The sequence below is a fragment of the Sceloporus occidentalis genome, unplaced genomic scaffold, assembly GCF_023333645.1.
Source record: "Sceloporus occidentalis isolate IW3139 unplaced genomic scaffold, rSceOcc1.0.p SCAF_14, whole genome shotgun sequence".
NCBI lineage: Eukaryota > Metazoa > Chordata > Lepidosauria > Squamata > Phrynosomatidae > Sceloporus > Sceloporus occidentalis.
In genome coordinates, this window is record NW_028316994.1 from 9,400,932 (window position 1) to 9,424,100 (window position 23,169).

The following is a 23,169-nucleotide window of genomic DNA, read 5'->3' on the forward strand; positions in this document are numbered from 1 at the left end:
ATCTGGGATTGAATCCCTTCCTCTTGGTTGTCTTGAGGGCAGGTGCTGCGGCCATTCCTTCTGCGAAGGGTGAAGGTGGATGTAGAGAAGCAAATGCCAAAGAAATATGAGCATGTTATCAAGTGTCGCCTCTCCAAGCGTCAGCGCTACCTCTATGACGATTTCATGGCCCAGGCTACGTAAGTACAGGAGACTGGTGGAGAAGTGTGAGAAGTACAACGGGAACCAGCGTTGGGCTTTTTGTAAAGAAAAGAGCCTCTTGCTTGCATCTGATAAATATGGTAGGCAGGATATTTAGAGGAGAGAGTAAAGGGTCTAGAGAATATGTTCAAGTGTTTACTGTTTGTCTTCTGGTTCTTTTGAGTTCCTCAACACTGGGCAAGCAACCTTCACCCCCTTTCCTCTTTGAAACCAGCAACGGTCCTGGCTGAGTAATTGGCTGTTTTTGCTTTTCAGCACCAAGGAGACCTTGGCAACAGGCCATTTCATGAGTGTCATCAACATCTTGATGCAGCTTCGTAAGGTCTGCAACCACCCCAACCTGTTCGACCCACGGCCTATCCACTCACCGTTTATCACAGAGGGCATCTGCTTCAACACAGCGTCCCTTGTCCTGCACGCTCTTGATAATGACCCATTTAAGGCAGGTGCCTCTCTTTTCTGATTTGATGGGATTGAGGAATTCCCCATTGGGGGTACCAGGTGGAGAAGGTGATGGTTGCCTTGGAGGCAAGCCTCTGTAGGGTCATTCGGCATTATACTTGGGTTGTCACTCAAGGCATGTGGGCTTTGTTTTTTACAGCACGTGGACATGGGCATCTTCGATCTTATCAACTTGGAAGGCCGTGTGTCCCGTTATGAAACAGACACATTCCTGCCCAAGTGGAAGGTAACCAGGAAACTGATTGAGGAGATTGCTGAGTCTCCAGACCCTCCTCCCAGACCCAAGCCAGTCAAGATGAAAGTGAACAGGTATCTGATATTCTTCTCCCCTTTTCCTCCATGAGCAGTTTTAGTTCTTATTGCTCCTTTTTTGAGCATTCTTGATGTTCTTGGCAGTTGTAGAAAGGTAGTAGCAAACGTTTTCCCATGATCTCAGATTTTTCATCTTTGAAGGATTGAGAATTTCCTGGTCTGAAATAAAAAGGCCCACCATCAGAAGGTGATTCTCCCAGAAGTATATATGGCCATGTGCTAGCTAACAGTATCGCCAGTAAGGGAGTTTTAAAGGTCCTGACTTTAAAAAAAATGGGTAGTGAAGAGACAGCAGTATTTTTCATTGAGGTGTAAAAGGGATCTATTTGTAGAGAATTGAGTTCTTATAGGGGCATGTCCAGTGTCCTAGTACTGAATCTTTTTCTTCCCCGTTTTTTCCCCTTTAGGATGCTGCAGCCAGTGCCCAAGCCGGAGAATCGTACTGTGGTGCTAGTAAACAGCCCTCGCCCCATGGCACCCCTACAGAGACCTGTAGCTCCTGTGCTACCAGAGCCACTGACTCCTGCTCTAGCCCCCATTCAGCATCCAGGCCCAATCTTGCCAGGGCCTCTGCAGTCTACCACGCTCCCTGTTACGGTCTCTCTCCCTGTGCCCATCCCCATGTCTCCCTCACCGGTCACCATGTCAATATCAGTGCCTCCTGCTGCCAGACCACAAACCCAAACACTAGTGCCTACTCTGAGCCAGAACAACACAGCTGCTGCCTTGCTGCAGGGCCAGTCCTCTGCTTCACAGGGTAAGGTTCTAAGTGCAGGGTTGTGGAGAGATATGCGCAAAGTTGTTCATTCTGTTTGCCGAACCCTGAATTTGTGTTCTTAGAGGGTGATTTATGGATTTGTCTTAATTGTAATAGATAAATCTAGCCTTTTGTGACTGCAAGGAGAAACATGGTTGTGGAACAACTTTTAACGTTGGTTGTTTTTCTCTTGTTTCCACAGTTTTGTCCCTGCCAATGACTGCAGCTCAGCTGGTCCCAAACACTCCACGACCCCTTCTCCCTCCAAGTCCTATTTCTTCCACTTCCACCACTTCCTCACTTAAACCTCTGCCAAACCCTATGGGGCAGCAGCAGTCCGTCAACACCCTTTGTGTGTCGACTATGGGGCAACAGCAGTCCATCAGCACCCTATGTGTATCCACTGTGGGGCAGCAGCAACAGTCTGCCATTAATCCCTTGGTAGTGTCTTCTGGAGGGCTGCAGCAGCCTATCAGCACCTTTGGAATGTCCTCTGTGGTGCAGCCACCACCACCCATTAACACCTTGGGGGTGTCCCCTGTGGGTCAGCAGCAGCCCATCAACACCTTGGGGGTTTTGCCTGTGAGTCAGCAGCAGCCCATCAACACCTTAGGAGTTTCCACAGTGGGGCAGGGGCAACCACCACCCATTAACACCATAGGGGTGTCCACTGTGGGGCAGCAGCAGCAGCAGCAACAGCAGCCCATTAACACATTGGGAGTTTCCACTGTGGGGCAGTCGCCACCCATTAATACTCTGGGGGTTTCCACTGTGGGGCAGGGACAACAGCAGCCCATTAACACATTGGGAGTGTCCCCTGTGGGGCAACAGCAACCCATTAACACGATGGGAGTGTCCTCTGTGGGGCAACAGCAGCCCATTAACACCTTGGGAGTGTCCTCTGTGGGTCAGCCCCCACCCATTAACACATTGGGGATTTCTCCTGTGGGGCAGCAGTCGTCTAACGTTTTGGGTCCAGCCCCTACCAGCACCATCGCCACAGGCACCATTGGTAGCATGATGAAGCCCATGAATATCCATTCTGCTGTACCTGCTTTGTCTGGCTACAACTTCACTACAACTGGACCTGTGCAGCAGAGGCTTCTGCTCTCCCCGGATATGCAGGCACGATTACCCTGTGAGTATTCAGTGGTCAGTTGAAAAGCAGTACTGCATGATAATTGTCTCCAGAATCTCACAGTCTCTTCTTTTACTGCAGCTGGTGAAGTGGTGAGCATTGGACAGCTTGCATCCCTGGCCAACCGGCCCCTCCAGAGTGCTCCAGGCAGCAAACCCCTCACCTTCCAAATCCAAGGCAACAAACTTACCTTGACGGGTACACAGGTGCGCCAGGTCACTATGCCTCAGCCAGCCCGACAGCTACCAAGTAGGTAAACCGAAGTACCCCAATGACATGCCTCTCCTCTGTGTCCAGTAATAATTTCCCCACATAAAAATCTCTGCATGATATATGTCTTACTCAACAGCAAAGCAGTAGTGGATTTGTTATTTTTGCTTTGCCGTGTTTGTTTGTTTTTGTTTTGTTTTACTTCTGAAACCTATGCAAATAAACATGCTGGAGAGAAGATTCTGTCTAACTTATTGTCTAAAATGCTTGTTTGAGATGTGCAGGAATTTCTCACCAGGAAGGATTTAACCACCTATTTGTCCTTCAAACTGGATTGATTCTGCAGAATATATTCTTTATTGTCAGTACCTAAATCCTCTTGAGAAAGAGAAGTGAAATGTTTTTAGCTATACATTTGCAAGCAGAATCAGGGGAGGGGAGCTTATTAGTTAATGTGCAGGGGAGTGATAACCCTGGGTTGTTGATGTTGTAAAGAGAAATAGATGTTAGTGGATCCAATTTTTTTTGTTTTGTTTTGTGTGTGGAAGTAGTCCCTCTAAGCTCCTGTTGGTTCTCTGTGAGCCATCCGGTGACCCGAGGGATACAGAAAATGCCAGAGCTATGCCTGACATAGAGGACCACTCCCTTTGGTGGGATCTCTGCAGGAGAGCTTACATCTGCTCTTGAATCTTGCCATTCCTTGCACATGAACCAGGAACTCTCCCTTTCACCTATCCTTCTAGGGAATGTAGTTCACTTGGTGTCTGCTGGAGGGCAGCACCACATCATCAGCCAACCAGCTCAAGTGGCTTTGATCCAGGCTATGGCCCAGCAGGCTGGGCAGGCACCAGTTGGTGTGCAGGCTGTGCCAGGCCACCAGCCCCCTACCATCCTGCCAGTCCCAGCTACCAGCACAGCTGCTGCAGCTGTTGCCTCCACAGCAACCATCAGTGTCCCCATTGCTGCCGCCCAAGGTCAGTAAATAATTATTGAAGAAGGAAATATTTGGAACTTTGAAGTGGGGCTCAGTGTCAAGATCTTGGGATTTTGTCATTGGGACAGTGTGCTTCCCTTTCCCCCACTTTCTTCCTCAGTTGTTCAAACATCTGTTACTGGCTGCCCTTCACTCTTCTTTCCTTCTGTTCTAGTAACAATTTTTCTTCCTTGTTGCATCTACAGTGCCCTCTTCAGCAATGAATAGCTCTGGAGTGGTAAAGATTGTGGTACGCCAGGCTCCTCGAGATGGTTTGGTATCCGCCTCACCTGGCCCACAGCAGCCACTTCTGCGCCCTGTGACACCAGCTGCCACTACCCTGCCTGCACTTCCAGCTTCAGCCCTTATGGCTCAGCGAGCCCCAATCCCAGGCAGTCCTGCACAACCAGTCAGGCCACCCACTCAGCCACTGGTGCCACTGAGGGCACCCACACCAGCTCCTCTACAATCTCTTGTGAGACCTATGCTGCGAATGGTGCAGACGCCAAACCCCAACCTGGAGCAGCAGTTGGGTAAGTGTGTCTCCCAGGGATACCCCAGGAAGGCTTTGTAGTTCTGAGATGGTTTTTGGATTTGGAGATTATTAAAGTACCAGATTCATTTAGATACCAGATTGACTGTTTAAAGAGTCACATCAGATTTATTGGAGCTTTCCAATGTCCCCTTCATCCCGTGGTGATGCTTTCATTTCTTTTTACAGTTACAACATCCCCTCCTCCTACAGTGACTCCGTTTGTTGTCACCCCAGCCTCTGCTGTTGTTGACAATACCTCCCCTGCTATGGCTTCCCCAACCACTTCAAGTCCAGTGCCCAGGGAAGAACCAGAGATTTTAATGCTGCGCTCCACAACACCCACACCCCCTCCCCCTTCTATTCTGGCCCCAAGACTTCGACGACAACCCCCTCCACCACCCCGCTCACCCTTTTACCTGGTGAGTTGCCTGGCTGAAAGACCCAAGTTCTGGTTTGGAGCATGGAGCAGAGGAGAGGGGTGGGTGTTCAGGAGCTTGTGAGGTGGGAAAGAACTGAGTTTCACTCTACTTGACAGGCTTCCCCCCTTCTCTGGCCTTTAGGAATCACTTGAAGAGAAGCGGAAGAAGCAGAAGGAAGAACGCCTCAACCGTCTTTTCCGCCTCAATGAGCAGCACTGCAACCTTGTACCTATTTATGGTACTGAGGTGCTGCACTTTTGTACCATCTTTCCTCCAACTCCCCCTTCTTGGAAGGAGGAAGAGGGAAGTGAGCAAGGTGTGCCAGTTGAAGAACTAGAACTTAACAGCTCAAGAGGAGCTGGTTATACCAACTGCTATGTAGCTCAAGTTCAAAGGGACCCCCACCGCCTTGAGGCCTACTGGCAGTGGGCAGATACCTTGACTCAGGCTATCCTGACACCTCAGCAGCGAATTGAAGAACTGACAGACATTATAGAGAGGTAATTTTGTCTTTCTGAAGGAGTGAGGATGGTGGCATAGAGGGTTTGGAGAAGCATGCCAGGTTTTCCAATATGTCCCTGAGAATTAAGACCTTTAACTACTTAAGGGAACACCTTACTCTTCTGAGGGGTTCTGGTATCTCTCCCTTGATTTCCTTAGCCTTTCTTCTGTCTCTGCAGGTTCATTTTCGTTATGCCTCCTGTGGAGGCTCCTGCCATCACCATGCACACCTCTCACCCACCTCCATCACTCCTGCTTCAGCAGGCTGTCTTCAAGGAGACACTGCGGCAGGAACTCTCACCCCATGCCAGTTGCCTGCATCGTGTTGTTTGCAGCATGAGGACTCAGTTCCCTGATCTCCGCCTCATCCAGTATGACTGTGGTATGTGTTGAGGGTAGGAGCTGTGTGATACCAGCTGGGAATAATAAAATCTGGGCAGAATGTGTATGGATGGACATGCACGTGTACTCACAGATGGTTTTTTTCCCCTTTTGTCCATTTGTTCTCATTTTTTAAAAAAATAATTTTTAGGAAAGCTGCAAACCTTAGATATTTTGCTACGGCAGCTCAAGGCTGGAGCACACAGAGTCCTAATTTTCACACAGATGACTCGTATGTTGGATGTACTGGAGCAATTTCTTAATTATCATGGGCATATCTATCTGAGGCTGGATGGGAGCACCCGTGTGGAGCAACGTCAGGTAGGTGATGGCAACTTGTTGCCACTTGTGGAGTGCTGAGAGAATGTTCAAAACAGAAATTGTTTTGGCAAATAGAGGAAAAGGTTTTCATCAAAAATCCAAATTGAAAGTTAGGAAATGATTCCCTGCATTCAGATTAAATGAAGAAACATACAATCTGATCATTTGTCATTGGCCAGAGGACTAATGGTTACTTGATTTGGACAGGAAATTGGAGTAAAGATCATGGACTGAGAGAACCATGGAGAGAGCCATCATCCTATTTAGGTAGAACTTTTGGTTGGTATTGTAGTTCTGGAGATAAACATTGACTTTGTGGGCTGCAGAATGAATGGAATTGTTAGCATATCATTCTGAATCTTACTGTTGATCTCACACCAGAACTCTGTTCTCTTCCCAGAACAAGGAAGTAAAAACAGTCCTCTAATTTTTCTCTGATACGGCAGGCACTCATGGAGCGTTTCAATGCAGACAAACGCATCTTCTGTTTCATCTTGTCGACACGTAGCGGTGGTGTGGGAGTGAACTTGACAGGTGCTGACACCGTGGTGTTCTATGATAGTGACTGGAACCCCACCATGGATGCCCAGGCCCAGGATCGTTGCCACCGGATTGGGCAGACACGGGATGTTCATATCTACAGGTTAGTTGGGTTCTCTGTTGCTTTGGGAATCTTCTTATGCCAAGGCAGACCACTAGTTCATTTCACTTATGTCTTGATGACAGCAATTTTCCAAAATTTTGATCACCCATCACTGCCAGTGTCATGTTGAGATAGTGGGATCAAGGTTAGGGATGTTTTGTGTGTTGCTGCTGTGCTGCACAAACCATAATTTGTAAGTTAACTCTGTATTGTCCTCTTTAGGCTGATCAGTGAAAGGACAGTGGAGGAAAATATCCTGAAGAAGGCAAATCAGAAGAGGATGCTGGGAGATATGGCTATCGAGGGGGGCAATTTCACTACTGCCTATTTCAAGCAGGTAATCATGCAACTGTCAGTGGCACAGAAGTTGAGTGCTAAATTGTGTTCAGTGTAATCTCTGGAGCAGCTGGTTTATATTGGATATTCCTTTGATACTAAGCTCCATAAAGAGAAAAGGGTATCTGATTGCAGATAAAGAATTGTGTTACTTTACTACAAGAAAGGCAACAAAAGAACCTCATCACGTTCTAAGGATAAGCCAGTCTTCTGAAATGTGGCTTTTCCTTGAACAGAGTAGAATTCCTGCCAAGATTGAACAGCTCATTACTGAAATTTGTGATTTGCTTGCATCTGTACTTTTCAGCAAACCATTCGTGAGCTTTTTGACATGCCACTTGATGAACCAGCTAAGAAAGAAGGGGAGGTCCCACCTGTAACACAGGAGGATGAAGAGGAGCCCATGGCCACCAAGCAGACCCAGATTTTGGAGCAGGTGAGATTCCTTCACTTGGCCCTGATGATAAAGGTAGTGTGGTTGCCCATCTTAGCCAAGGAACCTTGCTTATCTTTACCTGGATATGTCTGGCTTACAGGCACTTTGCAAGGCAGAGGACCCTGAAGATATCCGGGCAGCCACCCAGGCCAAGGCAGAGCAAGTGGCTGAGCTGGCAGAATTCAATGAGAACATCCCCTTGGACTCAGAGGACAGGGCAAGCAAGGAAGAGGAGGAGGAGATGTCAAAGGCGGAGCAGGAGATTGCTTCCCTGGTAGAACAGGTACCTGATCACTTGGTGAAAAAATTGCAATGTTTCGTCTTCTTTTCACCTTCTGTGTGGTGTGCCTGTGAATTTGCCTTCTCCAGACCACTCTTGCATCTAGCATTAACTACTGTAATTGACAGATCTCCAAAATCTCAGGCAAAGGTTTTTTTGTCAGCCCTTTCACCTGGGATCATTTTAAATGAAAATTATGGGTCTCAGTAAGGTACCCAGAAATCTCTGTTCTCAAAACTGCTTAAGAAGCTTTGGTTCAAAATCCTTATTTTTTCACCTAGTTTTTCTGCAGCAAAAGTATTGGCTCCTGAATTTTTTCTGCCCTTTACAGCTCACCCCCATTGAGCGCTATGCTATGAACTTCCTGGAGGCATCTCTAGAGGACATCAGTCGAGAGGAATTAAAGCAGGCAGAGGTAAATTTTCCTTTCCTCAGCTGTGCTACCCCTCTTCTGCACAGTGCTTCATCAGGCCAGTGCAGCTGAAGGGAGCCTGTGCAAGTTTAGAGTGGCTGTCTTCCTTCCATTTGCAGTTGGTCAGTTCCTCAATCTGATCCAACGTAAAAGGCAGCCACATAATAATCATCTTCCAGGCTGTTGCAAATGTCTTCCTTCTGTATTTGCAACCTTTCAGGGAGATCACATACAAGACTAGAGGTTGGCAAAATAGAAGCTTCTGTGAGTTTGTGATAGAAGAGGGGATGGTTAGTAGTTCATTGAGGAAGGAAGATGGTCTTGGTCTCTGAAGTCTTGCTGGAATCAGCAAGTGGTAAATCTCTTTGGATGACCACTGAATTGTTTTTCTATTTTGTCCAGGAACAAGTAGAAGCAGCCCGCAAAGATATTGATCAGGCTAAGGATGAGGTTGTCTTCAAGCTGCCTGAAGATGAAGATGAAAGCTGTCTCCTTGAGGAGACTTCCAGCAAGAAGAGCAAAAAAGCAAAGGCTCCGAACCGTGTAGCGTCAGAGAGGACAGGCACACGTATGAGTGAAAGACTGCGTAGCACCCGCCTTCCACCACGAGAGGGTGACAGTGGGGACGTGGAATCTACCCAAGCAAGGCTGTCCAGTCTTCGGCATCCCCGAGTGGTAACTGATGAGGATGATGATGCTCTACCCCAAGTAGCTCAGCACACACGAGGTGCTGCTGTGCGTAGAGAGCAGGTGCGGGAGGAGAAGGCAGGTCAGGTTGTCTTGAACACTCGGAGAACTGTGCCCCGTCGAGAGGAGCCATGGACTAAGGTCACAACTACTGGGGAGAAGGTACACAAAGTCTCACAAAGAACAGAAGCTTCTCCTGGTGACAGAGTTTTGAGAACTAATCCCCACAAGACAGAGACCCCATCTGTTGGGAATAAGTTACCCCAAATGACTCCACAGAAAATGGATGCAGGAGCTGCTGGTGACAGAGTTCTGAAAGGCAGCCCTCCAAAAATAGAAGCCAAACCTGCTAGTGGTAAGTTTCCAGAAAGTTCTCTCCAGGTAACAGACTCTGGTTTGAATAAAGCACTAAGGTTAGTCCCACAGAAGTCTGAAAAAGCCTCTGGTTTGGTTAAACTGCAATCCAGCTCATCTACATCTGAGGCATCAGTATCTGAGACACAGATCTCACAGATTAATCCACAGGAGCGTGATGAAGAAGTGACCAAATTCAAAGCAAATGTGAAAGAGAAAAAACAAAAGGAAACTCCCCAACTCAATTCATCAGCCCCTGAGTTCCATATTGCAGAAAATATCTCAAGTATTGAGTTACCAGTATTTCAGGTACAAGATTCTCTAATGGCTGCAAATTTATTGGAGCCACGGAAACCAGCTGATGCTGGGAAGACCATCCCAGTGATCCCAGCCACTGAAGAAATGGCATCAAGCCCAGTACCTCCCATTACCACTCCAGAGCTATATTGTGAGAACAAGCCTGAGGCTGCCTGTGAGATTGACATGCCATTGAGGGAACAAAAGGAGATCTTGTGCAAGCCAGAAGAAGAAATGGATAAGATTGCCAGTTATAGTGCTTCAGAAGAAGAATTAGTGAACTCTGCAGAGGAGGCATCCAGGAAGGAGGCTACTCAAGAAGTGGTATCTTCTGATGATGGTGATAGAAAAGTGACAGGTGCGCTTCCTGTTAAAGATTCCGAGGAAGCAGCTGCTATTGTAATGCCTATATTTGATAGTGAGACCCCCAAAACAGTATTCACTTCCCTTGACCACTCTGTGGCAGCTGCAAGCTCCCTTCTTCGCATAGAAACGTTACCTTGTGTCAAGGAACAGAATGGTTTGCAGCAGCCTTCAAAACCTGTAGAGCTGCCTTCAGACTTGACAGAGGAGTCCCATCCTGAAATTTCCACTGTAACTGCATTGCTCACCGCAGAGGCAGCTAGCAATAAAAGCAACAGCCTCAGTGAGTCACCCAAACAGAGTCAAGGAATAGTGGAAAAAAAGCTTTATGGAGATGAGCAGCAGGTCAAAGAGGCAAAGAGTACCACCATCTCTCCAGGTGCTGTCTCTTTACAAGAAAGTTCACCAGTTGCCGGACTCTGTACAGGAACTGTCTCTTCAGATGAGAGTGAGAGTCTTTCACCAATCAAAGCACCCCGCCGTCGAACCAGTGCTGATGTGCAGATCCGGCAGAGTTATCAAGACCAGGATGGTCCTGCTGCCAAAGTCCTACGGAAGTTGCCAGGGAGGCTGGTCACAGTGGTGGAGGAAAAAGAGCTGATTCGACGTCGCCGTAATCGTGTGCACAAGCCGGATGTATCTGATGATGCTGTGGTGAGTCCGAGCAACAGCTCATCCCAGGAAATGTCTGAGCCGGATAGTTCGTCTTCTAGTAAAGAGTTGCCACTGTTGCGTGACTTGCCTGCCCGTCGAAGAATTGAGATGGAGAGCCGAGCAGCAGCTAAGGAGAGAGATGAGAGCTCAAGAGGTGAGCTTTTTGTTAGCCCTTCTACTGAGCCTGTCAAACGCAAGCGAGGACGTCCTCCCAAGGTCAAGGTCACAGACCAGCAAAGTCCACTCATCCTTCATACTCCTCTTGAGCCAACTTTGGAAGTCAACCCACAGAGCAGATCGCCAGAGCCTGAGACCCAGACCCAAAGTAAGATCTCTGAAGAGAAGGTGCATGAGAACCAACTCCAAACTAAAGCCACTGAGCTGAATGTGCCCCAGTCCCAACCCCAGAGTAAGAACTCTGAAAGGAAGTTTTCTGATATGCAACCACAAAATAAGATCACTCAGCAGAAGGTGTCAGAAACCCAACTCCAAAAGAAGACCTCTGAGCAGAAGCTGCCTGAGATCCAACCTCAGAATAAGACCACCGAGAAGAAGGTATCTGACACCCAACCCCACAATAAGACCTCTGAACGGAAAGTGGCTGAGACTCAACCTGAGAATAAAACCTCTGAAAAGAAAACATCCACACAGAAGTCTCCCAAGAGTAAGGCGAGTAGCCAGAATGACTCTCCTGTGGAGAAAAAACGGCGTGGCCGCCCCCCCAAAATACGAGAGTCCTCCATTGTTTCTTCTAATACTTCTGTTTCAAAAACACTGTCAGCCCCATCTACAAAGCCTGACTTACCCCCCCAGGTACAAAAACAGCTGCAGAAGTCCTGTGCATCCACCACTGTAACAGAGACAACATCTGAGATACATGAGTCAGTGGACCTGGCTCCCAAAACTACTTTAGTCTCAAAAACAAGCCCTAAAGCACGAAACCGAACAGCCATGCATCCCAAATCCACATCACTATCAAAACCAGTTCCTAAGGCACAAGAACTGTTGGCCACTTCCCCTAAATTTCTTTCCAAATCATCCACAGAGGAGTGTGAAACTCTTGCTACTCCCTCCAGAGTGGTCTGTGCAACAGAAACTTCCACAGAGATACAAGAGAAGCCTTCTCTATTCCCTCTGCCACATACGCCTGCCAAAACTTCCCTGTTGCTAGATTCTCCACCGAAACGGAAGAGGGGGCGGCCCCCAAAGAACCCTTCTCCATGTGTGGAGGCAGAACCATCTCCTGCTTCCACCTCTGACCAAGAGACCTCCCCTAAGATGCAGACATTAGCCCCTCCTGTCCGTAAGCGGCGGAGGCAAAAGAGGAAGGATGAACTTGGCTCATCGTTGCCTGGCCATAACTGGAGCTCATCGGAGGGTGAGGATACACGCCCGCTTACCAGGCTAGCTCGGCTCAAGCGTGATGAGAAGCCAGAGTCCTGTACTGAGAGTTTAGTTCAGTCCTCCCCAAAGCATGTGAGTATGGAGGGTGCCTCATCAGCTGACATCAATGCCTGGGAAGAACCTTCCAGTGACACTCCTGCCCGTTCTACCCGCCTGCGGCCTGGCAGCCTCGTTCCACCACTGGAACGGGAGACTCAGCGGCGAAAACGACGCTGTTCGTTGGAGGGCAGTCGGGTGAGCAACAGGAGCAAGTCACCTGTTCCCCAAGGTTCTTCAGAGCAGGAGGGCAGAGAATCAGATTCCTCCCCAAAGTCCTCCCTAGAGTCAAATGGTAACAGCTGTGTCCAGGAGCCCAAGCGCCAGTGCTGTGAATCCAGGGAGCATGGCAGAGGGAAGGGGCGGAGGCAAAACCACAATGGTGGCACTGCCGACCGGGTCCTCCGTAGTGCAGTGAAGCCTGCCAATAGTGCTGATGTGACTTCTTCCTCTGTTCCCACAAGGAAGGCAGGCACAGGTTCTGCTTCTGCCTCAGCTGGGGGAGTCTCTGGGGTGGTCCCTCCATCCAGCACCCCCTTCCCAGCTGCCCCAGTTACCTCTTCTCTAAGTAACAGAGGTCGCAAACCCAAAACGTGATGACCACAGTGCAAGAGATTCTGCTGTCACTTCTCTGCAGGGATGGATCAGTGGCCCTCTGTTCCCACTCACATACCGTAAACAGATCTAGTCCGCCACCCCTTCCCTTGCTCATATTCCTCCTGTTCATATGGAGGGCAGCCACTGGGGTTCAGCTCCCCTCCCCCCAAAAAACAGCCCCCTGCATTCCAGACTTGACTGCTAGAGTACTACTTGAAAGGAGGGGGCGGCTGGTGGCGAGCCTGGTGGTTCATTCCCAGGTGCTCTTTCTCAGAACAAGGGCCCCTCCTGCTGGCATTGACCGTTCTGAGTGCATGGCTCAGTTGTTCCGCCAGAGGGGAAGTGAGAGGACCAGCACTTTTCACAATGAATTCTGTGACTTCCTGATCATGGAGAGGGTGTGTGTGTGGGAGCAGCAGCTCTGTAGAGCTGTGGCCCTTGGAGATGTCAGTAAAGGGCTCTTGCCACCCCTGAACGCCCCACCACTCAAGAACCACTTTGGGAAGCTTCAACCCAAGCGTTCATTAGGTTTGTGTCCTTTATTAAATGGTCACACCTCGGGGCTAGGTATTCCCGCCCCATTTTCCCTCTTCCAAAGCTGCAGGGGATGCTCTCCTGATTTATAACACAATTAGCTCTTACTTTTTTAATGGCTTTGGGTTGGTTTTTAAATGACAGTGACCAAATGCTGGGTCTCTTTCCCTGGCTACCCCTTTTGATTGTCTCCCTGCTTAGTCCGTTCACAGCTTAGGGCCCTCTTGAGGCACAAGGAGGTGGGAGAGTTGACTCCTCAAAGTTATGGGGTGCAAGGCCAACACAAAATAAGGTCATGCCCTCACCTTTTGCACCACCATCTGGGGAAACTGTCTTATTTTTAATGATGTATATTGCAGCCTCGTTGCTCCAAGGACTTGTGGGCTTCTGAGTTGGGTCAAATCCCTCTCCCTTTCCCCACTTCTGTACAGCTCTTGTTGTAAAATAGGTTCTTTTGAACATAATCTATGCAAAGGTTATTTTGTATAGGGGAGCACAATGTTCCCTCCTCTCCCCCACTACAGTGGGTTTCAGGGGTGGCAGTGGTTCTCTGGTTTTGGGGAGGGGTGCAGCTGGGGTGGCGGAGGGGGAGGTGTTCCCATGGAGCTGTCTTTCCTACTGAAGCATGTTCAGAACTTGTACAGAAGACCGATGTAATCTTTCTTCAGAATAATGCTATGAATAAAGTGTTAAAAAACAACAACAACAACAGCACACCATATGCGTCTGTGGAGTCATCTTTGTTGGTGCAATCTCCTGCTTCCTTCCCTGAGTGAAATGACTCAGGTCCAGTGTAGTACTAACCTGGGCTTGGTTTTTAACTGGAGCTAATGTGGTGTAGTGGTTTGAGTGTTGGACTATGACTCTAGAGGTCAGGGTTCGATTCCCAGCTCAGCCATGAAGCCCTGGGCAAGTCACATGTTCTCAGCCTCGGGGGAAGGCAGTGGCAACGTTCCACTGACCAAATATTGCCAAGAAAACCCCATGATAGGCTCACTGCCTTAGGTTTGCCATAAGTCAGAAACAACTTGAAGGCACAGAACAGCAACAAAAGCCTTGGTCTCAGTTAATTCCTTCCCATCCTCAGATTTAAGCAATTACTTCTTTTTCAGCACAAAACATAATTTGCTGTGATTTCAAATTTGTGACTCATGCTTGCGCTCCACACTACATTGCAAGCCATAGCGTAAACCGTGTGGCAGCCCGTGCAGCAGCCCTTTGTGCTATAGAGTGTAGATGAAAAATTTTGAGCCCAACAAATGTTGGGTGCACTATTGGTTCTGACACTATGCTGCAAGCCACAGTTTGGAAGATGTCAGAACCTTATAACTGAGTTGGCTCTGTGTCAGCTTTGAGAGGAGATTGACTTTCCTCACTATTAACTGTCACATTGTGGGGCTACAGACTGGTCAGATTGATTAGTTTTGGAGAGGAGAGGTTTTGGGTATCATGCCTGACCATCCCAAGATCTCTTTTTTTTTTGGGGGGGGGGAGGGGGGGCTGGTTCTGAAAAGTTCCTTCCAGGTTTTTTCTTCAGATATGTAAATCAATTGTCAGCTAAGGCAGGTAGTTCTCTGGACTGCTTTTTCCTGCTCTCCTAACAACTTGCCAGAGGTCAAACCCCCTGCCAGTAACTGGTAGCAATGCTGGAGCTGCAGTTCAGCAACATAGAACCCTGTGCTTTGTCCATTCTTGACAATACCAAAAAGGCAAAAGGGTGGGCTGGATGTTTTTAAAACAAGAATGAACCAGGAAGGTTTGACCAGCCTTGTACAAAGCTGGATTAATTCCTTGGAAATATATTTCAAGGTTAATGCATGTGGTAAATATGTGAGTATAGAGCACAAATGTTTTGAAAGGCCTGGAAAGTGTTTAGAGGAAGTTGTAAATAACAATTTGACTCAGTTGTGCCATAGCCTTTGGAAGGTGTTTTTCACTGGGTTTTAGGAATGTGGGCAAACAGGTTTCTTGGCTGGCATTGCTTGGCAGCGGGAACCTTGTGATTCCTCTGTTGTAGCAGAGGTGTGCCCTTATGTGGATTTGTCTGGGCCCATTTCTAGGCTAAGAGTGCTTTCCTTTTTAATTTGATAATCTCTCCTGTTAGTGTCAATTCTAGGGCCTCACCTCGAGGACATCAAAATAAGAATGTGTATTAGCAGTGTGTCCTTTTCACACTGGAATAACGGCACCTGGCTACCACTACAATATATGCATTTGAAGATTTAAGAACTGTGTAGAAAAGACTGACCCAACCTGGCCCGAGAGTAGGGAGCACCTTAAAGTGGGGTATCCATCCACTGACATAAATAGGGCTTTCTATTGTGTGTAGGGTGATACTCAAGACTTTTTTGTAGTAGTCCAGCATTCCATCCCAACAAAAAATCCCCCCTTGGCATGTTTTAATGTGAGAGCCAGCATGGGGTGTAGTAATTTGTTCAGTGTTGGACTACAACACTGGAAGACCAGGATTTGAATCCCTACTTGGCCATAGAAACCCATTGGGTGACCTTGAGCAGGTTACACACTGCTTCATAGGAGAAAGCAAAACCCTTTTGAACAAATTCTGCTAACAAAACCCTATGATAGGTTCACCTTGAAGATGCACAACAATAAATGACTTTTAAGGGTCTTGCTCCCCAGAAGTCACCAGCCAACAAGATCTCTGATTCTGGTGCCTGGGGGATTCAGGGAGTTGTCCAAAAAGCTGTAATGCTTCCCAGATATGGACTGTTGAGTTTCTCAAAGTCCACACACCGCTCTTGTTCTAAAAATGAGTTGAAGAAGGCACTCCAACTCACCTTGCCTTTCTCAGGATGGAACTAATAATCAAAAGCTCATAATATTCTCCACCTTAATTCTGTAATACCTTAATTCAGTACTTTTCACCTGTAAATAGCAGCTAGCAGAAACCCAAAATGTTTTTTCACTCAGGCTTTGTGTTTTGGCATTCCTGCTTATCATTGTTTCTGAATTACTAAGCAGTTAAGCTGCAGCACCAGAATGTAGACTGTGGGAACGAGAGTATGATCTCATGCTGAAAAGCCAGAGCAACCTACATTCCTGAGTCAGTAGCAGCAACTGTGACTTCATTCGGCATCAGAATCTGGGGCCCAGCCCAAAAAGGCACGGCTCAGTCTGAACTTGGGAAGTGGTAGGTGCGTGAGTATACATAAAACAGTCTCAAGACAGAAGTTAAAGGGATTCTGACAGGTGAAAAGGCAGAGTAATAAGTCCCAAGAGCTGAAGAGAGACGCATATATAGGATTGTGTTCCTTTCTCCTTCTAATTAATTTCTGTTCAGGAGACACTACGTTGTTTAATTTGCAAAAACTTTTAAACCATAGTTTGTGAAACACGTTTTAAAATGTATTGTTTCCTTTTCTGACCATCTGATGCTGCTAAGAGAGAAAAGTTTTTTCCCCCATTGCCACATGGTGAATCCCACTGAAGAGCAAAGATTTGAAGCTGGGTTTCCTGGATAAAATTCTCCACAGGCTGATCACAATCCTCCGGACTTTGAATTTAGAAGATCTATGGACTAGATTCTTCATGTAGTATTATGATCATAATATATTGAAAAAGGTGAGCAGGAAAGGAAGACTTTTTACAGCTGTACAACCTGTTGTCACGGGAGCAGCAATGGAAACTAGAAATGGAAGCCTTCCTCAAGATGGAGTGGAGACCTCTGTGATGATCACCTCAGAGATGGACCCTCCGGCCAAGCCCTCACCTTTACGGATGCACGGCCTCCGCAACCTGGCAATAGCTAGCATCATCTGTGGCTGTTCTTGTCTTGGAGTCCTAGCATTGATCTACGCAGTCAAGGTGAGCTGTGTGCTGTCATTATGGAGATGTGTGGTGGGACAGGGACTTTGGTATTGCAGAAACTTGAAATAGCCACTCTGTTGTGCATCTCCTAGTCATTTTTCATTACTTATGGTGACCGTAAGGCAAACCTAAGGGAGCCACATGGCATAGCAGTTTGAATGTTGGACTGCGACTGCGGAGATCAGGGTTCAAAATTCCTGGCTCGGCTATAGAAACCCACTGGGGGATCTTGGGCGTGTCACATTCTCTCAGCTTCAGATGATGGCAGGGGCAAACCTCCTCTTGCCAAGAAAACCCCATGATAGGGTCATCATAAGTCAGAAATGACTTGAAGGCACGCATCACCACCAACAACAAAATGCAAACCTAGTATAGGGTTTTCTTAGTAAGTTTCTTCAGAGGGGCTTTGCCATTGACATCCTCTGAGGCTGAGAGAATGTGACTTGCCCAAGGTCACCCAGTGAGTTTTCATGCTTGAGCAGAGAATCCAACCATGATCTCTAGAGTTATAGTCCAACACTCAAACCACTAGACCAGGCTGGCTTTCCACTCTACTGTTACAGTAAAAACTACAGAGAGTCTCATAGCAACTTTAATGTATTTAACATCCTGCCCTTCTCCCAGGAAAAGAACTCAAAAGATGTCCTATCTCAACCTTAAAAGGTGAAAAGTATTTTTTGGCCACAGTCCACAAAAGCTGATGCCAAATGAAACTTGTCTTTCGGGTGCCAGAAGATTCTTTGTGCGGAGTTCTCCTACTTGAGTGTCCTATCAACCAAGAGACCAAAAGTCCAGGATAGCCTATGCCGGAGTAGTTTTCTTCGGAGGAAATCACCCCCAATGTCTTGTTACTAACATGTTTACAAATATATGAACTTGAACACAAAAGCAGTGTTGAGAAACTGAATCCAGACCTTAAAACCTGTCATTCAGTTTCTCCACCACGTTAGGCTACGCAGGCAAATATTTTTAGCCTTGCCTCTCCCAGTGAATATACATGCACCCACAAATATGCATCCTAGATAAATATGCATTCTAGGTGTGCTGCATACTTTCCCCGTAGCTCAAGGAAAGAGAAAAGGAGGTTTGAAGGAAATCTTTCTTGGTGAGAAGAGCACATTACACATGAATGTCTCTGTTCAGTTTAGATAAATAGCCATGCCCAAGAGAGGAAAAAAGAACCCGCGTGGTGTAGTCATTTGGGTGTTGGACTAGGACTCTGGAGACCAGGGTTTGAATCCTTGCTTGGCCATGAAAATCCATTGGATAAATCATTTATTATTTATTTATTTAGGTATTTATATCCCGCCCTTCAGCCCTAATGGTTATCAGGGCGGCTTACATTTATTATTATTTTTAACCAGACAGTTCCCTGCCCGCAGGCTTATAATCTAAAAGACACGACACAAAAGGAGAAGGGAATGGTGAGGGGGCAGGGGATCAGGTCCAGCATTCTTCTCTCCCTCTGAGGCCTGGACCAAGGCAGATGGACCGGAGGGAGGGCTCTGCTTCTTCCAGGCAGGCCTGGTGGAGCTCGCCTGCCTCTCTCTCCCCTTCCAGATGCTCTTGGACTCAAAGGAAGACAATGGCAAAGTAAATAAGGAAACCCACTGGGTGACCTTGGGTAAGTCACATGCTCTCAGCCTCAGAGGAAGGCAATGGCAAACCTCCTCTGAACAAATCTTGCCAAGAGAACTCCAGGATAGGTTTGCCTTGGGGTTGCCACAAGTCAGAAATGTAAAGACACACAACAACAACAACAAAGAAGAAGAAGAAGAAAGCTATACCATTCTGCAAAAAGCCTTTGCAAGTAAACCTTGATAGCTAAGCCTTTCTGAGGGCCTGGGATGAATAGGTCTGATCTAGGCACAGATTTTGTTTGAACAAATCTAGCCAAGAAAACCCCATTACAGGTTTGCCTTAGGGTCACCCTAAATTGGAAACAACTTGAATGCAAATAATAGCAACAACAACAACACTTTCATTTGCACATTCATGTATATTGATATTTTAACATTTTATTGGGAAATTACATTGTTTAAATTAGAACAGTTTTAGTTAAGTAAATTCAGTATTCAATGCATGTGTACATTTTACACACAAATAGGTTTGGGAAGAGAAGGAATCAGGGACTCCAAGTCTTAAGCCCCCCTTGAGCTACTCTTATGCATGACCCCATTCTATCTGAGAATCACTGATTTAAGTCTAATGGGACGATCCCTTGAGCAAGGTATTGCTGCTATGGGAAGTACCTACATCTCTGCCCCATTCATGTCAGGCAAACCTTGCCTTTAACATTCTCACATACCTGTGTAAATGTCCCTTTGTAAATGTATTAGAAGATCCAGCAATGGGATAATGAAATTCCCTTAGAAAGAAGCTAAATACCAATTCTGAAGTACAGTAAGATCCTAAAATTAGGCCAACCAAAATGCAAAAGTTGTTACGCCTTTGCCTGATGAAGAAGTCAGTGGAGCTTCAGAATACAACATGCATTTTGTGCATTTTGGTTGGCCTAACAAAGGTATTGCTGTTTTGTGGATTTTGGATACTATTGTATTTTACTGTATGGCCAACATGGCTAACCCTGGATATGTTATTGATTGTGAAATCTGGCATCCTCCTCTAAAACCCATGCCAAAGTTTTGTGGCAGCTTTGCAGCACAGACTCAAGTTTTGTTCCGCCACCACAGTCATGAAAATTGCCAATGACAACACAGATGTGACAATGTTAGATTCTAGGAATCTCAAATGAATTTCTTCTATGTCAATCTTAGATATTTAAAGTGTTAATGCAGAACCCCAGTTTGATCTGTCAGTTACACAGCTGTAGCAGAACTATGACACTTGGGCTTTGCAGCGCAAAACACAATAAAATTACTACAGCTCCTTAGCATGGATTTTGGAGGAAATATTAAAGTTAAGGTTTAATCATTAACATAACTTTGACAAAGGAGTTGCAAATAACTCATCTTTCTCTACCATGAACAGCCACAGGGGCTTGCAGGACTGTTTAAGGACATGCCAACTATTCACATAGGTTACTGAGAGTAAATACCAGGAATCTCCCACAAAACCTGTGTGCAGAGTTTAGATCAGGGCCCAGAACACCTTGTAATCCACAAAATTCTCCTGGCAAATGATATTATAAAACCAGTATTATTTGATAATAGGAGCTTTGGAAAACACTGCTTTCAGCCGTTATAAGTGGAACCTGCAATTAGTGCAGGACTTATGTACAAGTAATACCCCGAAGGCACCAGATCCCATCTGATCCTGGAAGCTAAGCAGGGCCAGCCCTGGCTAGTACCTGGATGAGAGACTGCCAAGGAATACCAGGTGCTGTTGGTTATCTTTCAGAGGAAGGCAATAGAAAACCACCTCTGACATTCCAGGCCTAAGAAAACCCTGTAAAATTCATGAGGGCGCCATAAGTGAACAAGTGACTGGAAGATGTACATGCACACACACATTTACAGTTTAGGGCCCTAAATTATGAGTGATATCGAAATACAAAACAAAAGCAGAACAATTACTGTCATATTTTACCTAGTACATCTCTGGGGAAAGGACAGTGCGATAGGGCCTCTTAAAAACTGACATCTTAGGCCCTTAGCATGTCTTAATCTGGTTTTACAGCCTATGTCAATCTTAGGTTTGCTTGCTGTCTTCTGTTCGCTACTCCAGTCAGCTCAAACTTGCCTTCCTCCAGGATACTCCATGCTATTTTATTCCACATCCTCAACAGCATTTTGTGGCTGCTGAGGAGCACACTCAGGTCTCATTGGGATGTGTTCAGGGAGTCTCTTCTCTCCCTAAAACACACACACACACATATACACACCTTGCTATAATTAAAAAAAAATTCTGCATGTCCTCCAACATTTTACAGATGGAAACTGGGACAAGCGACATCAGAATGGGATTAAGATGGTAAAAGGTATTAAGGAGGAAGAATACACAAGCTAGGAGATGCTGCCGAGTTTTGCTTTTGCCTGAGCCTATGGGGAAGGGCAACACTCAAGCCCTCCTCTCTCCTTTGCTGAGTTAATTTTTGCACTTGCATCCATGGAAGTAAGCTGAGGATGGAGGCAGGAAAGAGAGAGGAAGAGAAAGTGGTACATTTTTAAAGCGTCTGAAAAAGTGGGATAATAGCGAATTGATCAGGACTGTTCTTGCAAAACTGGAACATTTGGAAGGTCTGCTTCTGCAAACGCTGGAGCTCCAGAGGACCTGCTAGTAAATCCGTCTGGTGAATGGCAGTTGCCATTTTTAAGCTTTAAATTTTAAACTTTACATTTTAATAAAGTAACGTTATTAATTGTTTCAACTGTTTGTTTTTTAAATGTGTATTTTGTATGTTTTATAGTGTTTTAACTTGGACTGTTTTAGATTTGTAAGCCGCCTTGAGTCCTTGTACTGGAAGGAAGGTGGGATATTAATAATAATAATAATAATAATAATAATAATAATAATAATTGTTATTATTATTATTAATAATACATACACATTACCATTCATGTCTGAGCTTCAGAATCAGCAGGACTGATACTCATTTTAGGCAATCAAGTTAAGATCAACATTTCAGGTTAGTGTTGCAGTTGTGTAAGAAAGTCATGAGAGGATCTATTAAGACCGTTTCACCTTATTGTTGTTGTTGTTGTTAACTGCACTCAAGTCGACTCCGATTCATGGCAATCCTGTGGGCGAGGCATCTCCAAGCCCCACAGTCCTCCATTGCCTTGCTTGGGTCCTGCAGATTCATCCCTATTATCTCCTGGATTGAATCTGTCCATTTGGCGTGTGGCCTTCCCTTCTTTCTCCATCCTTCCACTTCCCCTAGCATTTAGGATTGTTCTGCCCACCTTCAGCCTAAACCCAACAGTCATTTGTCACGGCCATTAAAAGTGCAGACCAAACGGATCCCAAGTCCTAGGGAAAGGGACAAAGAATCGTGAGAGTTGGGCCAAGCAACTTTTTGCATGTAGGAAAATGTAGGCCGACAGAAGCAAATGAAATATGAAGGCCTTTCTTTATAACTACTATCTGTATTCAATAATACTCTTCTCTCTCTGGGATTTCTCTGTTCTAGGCTAATGAGAAACGGAAAGCTGGCTCCCAAGAACTGGCGCTTCGCTGGGCCCAGAAATCTCGGTGCTTGTCCCTCTTGAGCATCGGCGTCTGGCTGGGGCTTCTCGTTCTGGTGCCCATGTCGATGGTCTTACTTTCTTACCTCTTGTCGCAAGCGGAATGACGGGGGCCATTCGAAGACGTGACTCTGGGCTCCCAGGGTCGCCTCTTCTTAGGCTGCAGTGGAGAAATGGCTCAGCCAAGGCCAGGGAGACCCTCACAGACCCAGGAGTCCAGCGCATGCCATGCAGCTGCGGACAAGTCTGCATAGGGACACCAGACGCAGCGCGCAAACAAGGATCAAGGGCCACGGAAATGTAGACCAAAATGTAGGACGTTTAAGGTCCTCCATTTCCCCGAATGTCCGACATTTTGCCCTGGTTTATAGTAGAGAATTGTGGCAACCCTGAGGTCCGTGGAACAAGGTCAAATGGTTCTCGAATCACCGGGAATAAACTACAAGAAGCTAAGCAAGCGCCGGCAGTCGTTGCCGTTCTGTCCCAAGCGCTGAAGAGCAAAGTACCCTTTGTAAAGCCGGAGTAGGAGAAGGAAGGAAGAGGCACAATAAAGACACACAAATCTATCGTGACACAAGCTTCTGAGGGACGGAGGACATGGGGCGCATGGAGGAGGGGACTGAGAGATGCGTTTCATCCCTTGCCTGTTTTGCTGAGCCCTTTCCCTGTGCTGCTGTGGGTTATTTATATGTATTATGCTGCTGCTCCTGAGACCGCCTGCCCTGGGAAGGTCGACTCTCATCTACAGCGCTGCATTAATAAAGCATAATCATAGTAATAATAACAATAATAATAATAATAATAATAATGGTATAGAGATTTAACCAAGGTCAGGCAAGGCATGATTCAGTGCAAAGCAAACTGACAGTCTTCATGCAAAATAAAGGCAGGCAGAACCAAATGTCGCTATCAGCCATAGCACAGAAAGCTCATAACAAACAGCAAGCTCCT

At 46.5% G+C, this 23,169-nt stretch overlaps 2 protein-coding genes across 4 annotated transcripts in view; both read left to right on the top strand.

Annotated features, from left to right (window-relative positions):
- Window positions 1–13,962, top strand: part of SRCAP (Snf2 related CREBBP activator protein) — a 30,669-nt gene extending 16,707 nt beyond the window's left edge. For all 3 annotated transcript variants that reach the window (XM_089480125.1, XM_089480126.1, XM_089480127.1), the window contains exons 17-34: window positions 43–179; window positions 457–643; window positions 803–972; window positions 1,383–1,732; window positions 1,935–2,870; window positions 2,952–3,119; window positions 3,824–4,054; window positions 4,260–4,586; window positions 4,775–5,007; window positions 5,149–5,507; window positions 5,688–5,890; window positions 6,041–6,210; window positions 6,657–6,853; window positions 7,076–7,190; window positions 7,497–7,625; window positions 7,726–7,908; window positions 8,237–8,320; window positions 8,720–13,962. In XM_089480125.1, the coding sequence (XP_089336251.1) occupies window positions 43–179; window positions 457–643; window positions 803–972; window positions 1,383–1,732; window positions 1,935–2,870; window positions 2,952–3,119; window positions 3,824–4,054; window positions 4,260–4,586; window positions 4,775–5,007; window positions 5,149–5,507; window positions 5,688–5,890; window positions 6,041–6,210; window positions 6,657–6,853; window positions 7,076–7,190; window positions 7,497–7,625; window positions 7,726–7,908; window positions 8,237–8,320; window positions 8,720–12,709 (8,169 nt within the window). In that variant the 3' untranslated portion in view covers window positions 12,710–13,962. The remainder of the gene's footprint in view (window positions 1–42; window positions 180–456; window positions 644–802; window positions 973–1,382; window positions 1,733–1,934; window positions 2,871–2,951; window positions 3,120–3,823; window positions 4,055–4,259; window positions 4,587–4,774; window positions 5,008–5,148; window positions 5,508–5,687; window positions 5,891–6,040; window positions 6,211–6,656; window positions 6,854–7,075; window positions 7,191–7,496; window positions 7,626–7,725; window positions 7,909–8,236; window positions 8,321–8,719) is intronic.
- A 2,571-nt stretch (window positions 13,963–16,533) lies between these two features.
- Window positions 16,534–23,000, top strand: TMEM265 (transmembrane protein 265). The gene is made up of 2 exons (XM_089480636.1): window positions 16,534–17,068; window positions 22,164–23,000. Exons 1-2 carry the CDS (start codon window positions 16,883–16,885, stop codon window positions 22,323–22,325), a joined length of 348 nt encoding a protein of 115 aa, XP_089336762.1. The 5' UTR covers window positions 16,534–16,882; the 3' UTR covers window positions 22,326–23,000.
- The last annotated feature ends 169 nt before the right edge of the window (window positions 23,001–23,169 follow it).

Coding starts and splice junctions, on each gene's coding strand:
- TMEM265 (XM_089480636.1), top strand. CDS start 16,883: ATGGAAACTAGAAATGGAAGCCTTCCTCAAGATGGAGTGGAGACCTCT. Junction 17,069..22,163: donor CATTGATCTACGCAGTCAAG/GTGAGCTGTGTG, acceptor TCTCTGTTCTAG/GCTAATGAGAAACGGAAAGC.